The 8805-nt window shown below is 38.6% G+C and overlaps 1 protein-coding gene across 2 annotated transcripts; it reads right to left on the bottom strand.

Annotated features, from left to right (window-relative positions):
• Positions 1-1014: 1014 nt before the first annotated feature.
• pet100 (PET100 cytochrome c oxidase chaperone) lies at positions 1015-3588 on the bottom strand. 2 transcript variants are annotated; one of them, XM_029436922.1, is made up of 4 exons: positions 3380-3588; positions 2485-2571; positions 2338-2370; positions 1015-1904 (listed from the first exon to the last, which is right to left on the bottom strand). In XM_029436922.1, the coding sequence occupies exons 1-4, from the start codon at positions 3395-3397 to the stop codon at positions 1815-1817; spliced, it is 228 nt and encodes a 75-aa protein (XP_029292782.1). In that variant the 5' UTR covers positions 3398-3588; the 3' UTR covers positions 1015-1814. The 2 variants fall into 2 exon arrangements, with proteins under 2 accessions (XP_029292782.1, XP_029292781.1); XM_029436921.1 differs by lacking the exon at positions 3380-3588 and adding an exon at positions 2753-2910.
• Between the last annotated feature and the right edge of the window lie 5217 nt (positions 3589-8805).

Here is an 8805-nt window from a genome sequence, read left to right on the forward strand (position 1 = left end):
TTCACAATGTGCATGTTGTAACCATAGAGTCTGTGGTTGGAACAAATAGCAACAAATGAGTGAGGAAATATCAGTCAAACTATATTAACTCTAATTTAATGTAGTCTTTATTTAAGCCTGCACCGTTTCCACAGATTCACTTTAAGTAGTAACTACTAAGTTTTTAGGGGATGATAAAGTACTTTAAAACATCATCACTTGGCTTCCTTTAAAGGAGTCGTAGGCCTATTTATCAGTCAGACAATCGTATCATAAAATACTATAATACTGACTTCCAAAATAAATGGCAGCCATGAAAAAGAAACAGCAGCAAGAAAGAAATACACACTCTCTCTTGAGAGTGCCCAGAAGACTGACTGAGTCATCCAACTGGCTACTTTTCATTGCCAAATATATTTGAGGGTATCATCTGATGAGTTTTGGGAAAGACACATCATCACTTCAACATGATGGGTGTGAAATTCAGCAGTTTGTTAGGTATGGTTGGACGTGTCCAAGACAAGCACAGCCAGCTCCCTTATACTTTGGAGATCATAAATAGCTGTTCTGGTCAAGCATTGCCTTGCAAATTTTACTCTTGCATAATTGTAGTGACATGCAGGGCTAAATGAAAAGATAAGTAGAGCCGGACAATCAATATCCCTGTAGCATCATATGTCATAGCACCATCTCTCCACTAATTCTTTTTTTATACGGGTAAAATCAGGATCAGTATTTTACTTCATTGCAGAAGTCGAGGCATTTCTAGTTACTGAAGAACATATTTCAGACATCTATATTGTCTGTGTTGTACCAGGAGTACATTTGGGTCACACTTAATTTGTATAGCCAATGCCTCTGCCCAAGTTACTCATTCACGTCCTCTTACTACCTAAAATATTGTCTGCTTGTCAAACCAGTTCTCCGGTCACAAGGTGGAACCTTTAACCTGAGGATAAGGATGTGGCCACATGATGTGCAGCACATTAGATACACTTTTAAATCTACACACAACCACAGCCACTGGACAAAATCTTATGTTAAACCAACAATAACTTTAATGAAAAAACAGCATTAAAATCACATGTTAACAAGAAGTATACACATATTTGGGCTTTTACAACATATGACACATCTGACAACTAAATCATCAGTCTGTTCTCTGCAGTCTGGAAGTGAACTGTGAGTAATTCTCAAATAAGACAACCCAGAACATAAAGCTAAAGCTACCCAGACCTTATAAAATAGGTTAAAGGCAGTAATTGCTGCCACATGTGCCTCAAATAAATATTGGCATGAAGAGGGTGAATACTTATTTAATCAGTTACTTTGTGTTTTATGTTTGTGCTTCATTAAAATCAGTTTATGGAGGTTTGTTTTACGCTTTAGTAGGTCTCTTTCTGTTGATCAATATCTAAAATGCGTAATTACATCCACTGTGGTACAACGTTGTAAAACACTAAACCTGGAAAAGAATCCAAGGGGGCGAATACACTTTATAGGCATTGTACTCCACAAAATAAATGATCCAACTGGATTTATAACTCAAATAAATATTTTATGACGGTGAAATCACAGCAACTCAATTGATCAGGAATTCAAACATACAGAATTCTGGCATTTGAAAAGTATTGTGTGAAAAAAATCACACATGTACATCAAACAGGCATATTAGGCATACAACTTTTCAGATGTGTTAACTTCTCAGAGATTTCCAAAGTGACACTCTCTTACTCCAGTCCAACCAGTTTTCTTTTGCCGAAAAAATATTGCCAGATAATCCTCCATTGGTGGTGCTGGGAATTTATGAATTTCCAACTTCCAACACATAAACCTCAATTCTCAGACTCCATAGAAATCTCTTTCAATATTCGCTTCTCCCTACGAACACGCATTCGCTCTTTGAAGTCCTCCAACTCTTTCCTCTGAAAATAAATATAGTACACTCATTATCATCAGCATTATGATGTGTTGTGCTGTACAGCAGTAGTACTAAAACACATGTTTATTATTAGCGTAATCCTTAAAAAACTAAACTAAAAAACAACCATACAAATTGAAAAAGTATAGTCTTTCTGTATGATCTGAAATATTAAAATGAAAAAAAGTAGCATCAAAAGGAAGAGCTCTGGTAACATCTATGTAGTTGTATTAATGTGTTTATATATAGACCTTATAGCAAATACGCTTTGCACAGTGTGTACTGCAGAGAATGAGGTGTTGTCAACCACAAGATGAATGTAAATATGCTGTAAAGTACGTGCTGAGGGTGCAGTCAAATGTAATTATTGTTATGTTATTATTTTTTATGAATAGCATGGACTTTATAAACAGATAATCTCTGTGCATTACACTTACATGCAGTTTCTCATCAGGGGGGAAGATCTCCCTCTGGATCGTAATAGAGAGAAAGATACATTTGTTATTATAAAAGCACCAAACTTCACTGAGTGGACTGATAAGAATGATTTAAAAAAACAAAAACAAAAAAACAGCATTACATACCTTTCTCTTCACTATGTACTCTTCAAAATACTCTGCTTGATTTGAGATCCAGAACATGGTCACAGGAAAGGACAGATACAGCACCATCTGCTCAAAAACAAATAGACCAGCCAGTGAGCGAAACTGTTAACGTTACATCATGACCACACTTCTTCGCCTAATGGTAACGACGAGCGAGATCGACGCACGAAACCTGTGCGATGTTAAATCTTATATGCAATAAATATTACATTTCCACGGACGTCATTTTAAAACATTTGCTACTTACTCTAAACACCTCAATTTTAACACCCATTTTCCCTTCGACACTGAGCCCAGAACAGAGAAATGTTAACTAAACTCCAACCATCGCCAAAGACCTTCACACTACATCCGGGTTTCTAGAAGGTCCAATCACTTGAAGGCCAGGACGCATGCGCTTGTCTTGCCATAAATAAATATTTATAACACCGTTGAAAATAGTCACACGTGTGGCATTTTGTTACTATACATTTCCCCCCTTTATTAAATATAATTTGGAGATCTTAAAATCGGTCACTTACTTCTGGGTCGCAGCTAAACTTCGTCTTAATAAAACCATATTAACAGTGGTTGTCCTCTGAGGGGCGCTGCAAACCATTGATTTTGTCCAGATATTATTTATCTGTGCATTTTAGCTAATATTTGCAATAATTACCTGCAAAGAGTGCTACAGTGGATGCTATATGATCCCGTCCTACAGACCATTCATGTAATAAAACATCAACAAACTTACAATCATGTCAGTCTGGTGAGTCAGTTGATATCTTTTTTAAATATAAAATGAAATAGGGTGAATTTACCAACTTCATATTACTGTCTCTCCCAACTGTTTTGAACTGAATAAAAAAATCTGTTTTTCTTTACTCTCGCTTACCTTTGGAAGTTTAATCATATCCAATCTAACCAAAAGTAGAGACGAGAAGACACTGCTTCCTCAGGCTACTGTTGGGTAAAATATGTCTTTTTAACTTTCATTTATATTTTCCATCATAGCTTTGTCCTTCAATGTTCTGTCGGATTTACTCCGTTTTTGCCAGTTACCCTGGTACACAGATATAATTTCTCTTCAGCGGCAGTCCGTGACACGCTCTTTACGTCCTCAACGAAAGACTTTACGCGTGACGTCATCGACAACGAGAGGTGTTCAGGATCCTCGGAGAGAAAGATCCCGCGCGCCCTGGCAACCTGATAAACCCAGGTAAACGCCGTTGTTTCAAACATTATTCTGCCAGTCATGTTGTCCCAGTATACCGAATGAGTAGACAGCAAAAGACAGGGTAACAGCGGTGTAATGGGTTGAGAGGTAGCGCTGATGCCCGGCGCCTACTGAGACCGTTCACTTGCACGGCGGCCTGTTCTGCTAACTAGCTTGCTAGCTAAAGCTAGTTGGGAGTTGTCTATTAAAAGACACAATAACCGCATCTACATTGTGTTTGTTTCTGACATCCCCTGCCTGTCTCGCCTACTGTTGGCCACAAATACGTTGTAAATGGCCCGACAAATGCTACTACGACCATCGTGTTGGGCATCTATTGCTAGTTTGCTCGTCGACTGTCTTGTGTTGTGGGAGACGGTGACGCCGTCACGGTGATGATGGCGCACACTCAGACTGAGGCTATTTTGATGAGAATGCAGTCAATGGAGCAGATAACACACAATAGATCTGTAATGTTAATTTTCCAAAGCTTGCTGTCATGATCTTGGAAACAACATGTCTGTATCTCCGTACGCGTTCAGCTCTGCTATGCATAGCACTGACGTCCATTACGAAACCCAGGCAATAATCTATGCCCTGTGGCCTAACGTTAGGATCTTGACTCCTCGACGGTGGTCGATCGCCAGCAGTTAATACTTTACAATTTCACGTTTTATTCACCACAACTGGTAATGATATCTATCTCACACATGTGTGTATGAGTCTATAGTGTTTATATGACGAACATTATTATGGTGGGGGTATTACAGAGATAAAGCAGTGGCATTCAGCCGAATGGTGTGTTCAAACAGATTACTCACGCAGAGGCCCGTTACTTAGCATACTGTTCTTACTGTTTCCTTGTAGGGGGAATCCTCAATTTTACACGCATTAAACGTGATTTTTTATTTTATGTTATGTTATGTTTGATAATTGGTAAAGTAGTTGGAAGCCCAACGTGTAACAACATACAGATCTATCTAATGACAGACACTAGCCCACCTGCAGTCACGTGCTTGTTTGGATAGGCTTCCTTACCTAAAAAGACTAAAGCATGCTAGCTCTAGGGCAACTGTACATGGTTACCAATCATATACCAGTCTATTATGCAGAACTGTATATGTTTATTCGTAACTAATCAAAGCAATAGGTCAGTTTTGTGATTAACTTGTCACGGGTTGGGTATCCAAAGTGTGATCACTGTGTACACCATGTAAGTGTGTAAATAAAGAGATCAAATTGAGTCACAAGGCATGCAGTTACCAGATATTAAGTAATCAAACAAGCTCAGAGGGGCCGAGCTATAAATGGCGATAATGTATTTTCCTAGTTAAAATTGATCACCTGCACCATACTTTTTTAAATAAAGACTGAAACTGAGTGCTTGCAGATACCAGGCGGGGTAAGGGTTCACAGAGCTGAGCTTTTAATTATATACCATAACATACCAGTATATGATGGTTGTTGGTTTTCCATTTGAAACTGATAGTCTTAATATATTGTCAAGAAAACATGCATGTGTGCTGCTTAATCTACAGATTTAGACCTGATTTATTTCTGGCTGTAATTTTGGTCATTATCATGTCCTACACTAAAGAACATACTTTTCTCGCCCCTAGTTTTTTTTTTTCTCCTAATTTCTTAAAAATTACTATTTTTTTTGGTTTTGTTCTCTCTGGTTTAGTTGCCATGGTAACACCATCCTTGGCCTAGTTGTGAATGACCTCTAAATGAAATGGAGTTGTGTGGTCAGGGAACAAATGAGCAAGCAAACAAAATATATTATCGTGTGAGTGAATGTGCTTCTTTTATTTTGTTATTTAGGAGTGTCATGAAGATTACTACCATCATGTTACAGCTGCTACTGCAAAACAATATAACAGAGCATGGAGTTTTTGTTTTCTCTCACTCAAAACATTGTTTCTTTGTCATATTGTGGCATGTTGGGAAGTCAATAATTGTCTATTTCTTATTGTTTTCCGATGACCAATCATTTATGTTTCATTTATAACTAATACCTCCTATATATTTTAAATTTGTAATACCATGATTGATGGTCAACTTTAAGGTTCATATTGATTAAGGCTAATGTCATTAGAATCAGCCAATTGAACAACAATCACTGGTAGCTGTTTGCTTATCTGTCACCCATGTCATTTTCAGGGGTCAATTCACTATAACAAAGTCTGAGCTTTATTTAGAGGGGGTCTAGAACAATTACTCAGCCCTTTTCACAAAAAATGTTTCTTTGGACCAAGAGATACCTATTTCATAAACAATAGGCTATTTAATGGAAAGCCGTTATTATTGCAACTTTCTCTGAAATAGATAGCAGAATTTTTTTGAATTCTCAATAGGTGTCACTTACATTTATGTCTCTGAGTGATCACAGGGTGGCTTGTAAAATGTAATATATTACAACCATAAAATTAACACAATTTACCAGCCAAATGCTGGTAAATTATGCAAGTTGTTAGTACATTTGCATCACTCACCTGCCAAAAAGACAGTGGTAATCTATTTAGTGCCTGGCAAAATTTGAACATTAACTAGCCATTTGATCGGTAGACAACATGCTCAATTTGCACCCTTATTACATTTATATACTTATTTATATACTCCCAGTTGCCAGTTTTTTTTTAGGTCAAGACCTGACTGCATCTTAACTTCCACTGTGAACAGCAGTGGCTGAGGCAGAGTGTATGGCATAAGGCTGCATGTCTTGTGGGTTTAGACTTTAGCTGAATAAATGTACTGAGTAATACCTGGAAGTCCCTGAAGTCTGGAGCAGAGACTGACATTTCCAACTGGTAAATCTTAGTCTAAGTCTAAATATTCACTCTCCATAAGCTCTGATTTTGGTCTCCAAACTCTTGAGGGAAATAACTGGTGCTTTTGTTACTAAAGTTATGGACAAATATTTGCTAAATGTGTCTTTCTGACACATTAAACCTGAAACGTTCCAGTTGAAGCTAAATGGATGTCATGGTGTATTATGGATTGAGATGAGGAAAACACAAGTTTACTGTGGGATGTAAAAAAACATTTATGTATTGATTGGTGTCTGTGTCAAAAGTTGAAACGTCATTACGTGCTCTGAAAGTAAAATCCTTAATCTCTTCTAAAATGCATAAGTTAATAATTGTGAAGATAATTAAAGGGGTACTAACTATTACAGTATTGCACTTCCATAAAGATGGAGGACTCATAAGAGACAAGAATGGTTAATTGAAGCAGAAAAGACAGAGATATCCTGATTTACGTTGTTTTTCAACATGCTGTGACTGGTTTGGCTGACTCGGTTTGACTTGACATCACTTGACATCACAGCAGGGATTTGCATTTCCATTATAACAAGGCTACTGCCTTGAAGGTGTATCTTTAACCAATCCATGTCTGTGACGAGTGTACTCGGGAGCAGCTGTAAAATGGTCCTATACATTTTTCACAATAACACTATTATTTTGTTATTTAAAAGCTATTATTATAAAGCCAAACAATCAGGAAATGCTGGGGTTTCATCAGCAGTAACTTAACATGACTCCTAATACATCTGAAAGGGAATGTGAAATGGTAAAATAATGCAGATAACTGAATAGTACAATTGGGGACGCAGGAGAGAAACCTAACTTCTAACGACCCATAGAAACTACGAAAGTACTGAGAGCTGAACACACCCAGAGACCGTCTCTCTGGTGCACGGACATGTGTTGAGTTGAGCTCGCAACACAGGCCTGATTGAGGCAGAGAAAGGGGGGTCGGTCGTCACACGGGCCCCACTCCGGAGATGGTTCATCTCGGGCACGGTGCGTTACAGCTGGTAATGGAAACGCAAATCAGTACAGCATGTTATGACTCGGCAGTGCCAATGGAAAAGCCCTTTTAGTCTCTAGCATTGGTCAATGTTTCTTTCATTAGATCCCCCCCTGCCTTCTAAATGCCCACTTCTTTCAAACACATGCGTTTAAAATATTTAAGCCTGATGATATCAGGATAATTTTTTCGAACTTTAGACTGCTCCCTTTAGAATCACAGAAGATACAACTGAGTAGTAATCCCAGAAACTGTACTTCACGTGTAAAATCGGTGGAGTGGCCCTTTAAATTGGCATCACATATTTCCTTATCCTGGTACGAGTAGTAAGACTGACTGTAGCCTCAGTCTAGACAATATATAAGTCTGTACGTCATGTTTCACTCAAATGACAAAGGCGTTGGTTATTATAACTACTAAGTACCTCTTTCATCACCATTATTCTTTCTATTGTTTTTCCCAATGCATAACTGAATATATAAAAGTGCATTCTACTCCATGTAAAGTTGGCAAATTGCCTGTTCCCTGTTTTCTCCACTCTGGGTCCCTGTAGATTTCAGCATCTCTGATGCTCTGATGATTAATGGAATCGCCTCAGACTTTCTCGTCTCGAGTCTCATCTCGGTGTGCACTGCTGCCTCGCCATCTGACCCAACCCCCAATTTAAGTGCAACCCTCTCCTTCGCTTTACCCCTTCCTCTCGCTATCATCCCTCCCTCCCTCCTTCCTTCCCTGTGTCTGGATACGATCTCCCCCCCACCCTTCCAGTGACGGGGCCATCGGTTTGGCCTCCTCTGAATTGCTGTAGGTTGGAGCTTTGTCACTCTGGCAGCTGCTGTATTGTCTTTGGGAATAGTGCATATGGCACGTGGACAGCAAAGTGGGTCTGTGAGGACACTGTCTGGCTGCAGCACAGATTGTTTTATTTGGGAAAACCAACATTGCGCATTGCACTCACCAGTCACCTGAGTATACAGTGTATTTACTCGCCTGATCTCTTGCAGTTTTACCATCTGACTTATTGTGAAACTGTGTGGGCGTGTGCTTGTGTGCATGCACATGAGACTTAAGATTGATTGAGAGGTCAGTGTTCAAATTGCCCTTTGGTTGTGTTTGTATAATAAGTACATAGACATATAATGTGGTTGGTTTAATATACTGTGGTGGATATTCAAATGCCATATTTTATGATTTTTAAGGAGTTGCATTAAGTCAAGGACTGTCAGGAATATCCACTTAACATCAAACTAGTGTAGTTTTAGTGTAGCTACTAGAGTAGTGAGCAAGAGGTT

Source organism: Cottoperca gobio, chromosome 8 (genome assembly GCF_900634415.1).
Source record: "Cottoperca gobio chromosome 8, fCotGob3.1, whole genome shotgun sequence".
Taxonomy (NCBI): domain Eukaryota; kingdom Metazoa; phylum Chordata; class Actinopteri; order Perciformes; family Bovichtidae; genus Cottoperca; species Cottoperca gobio.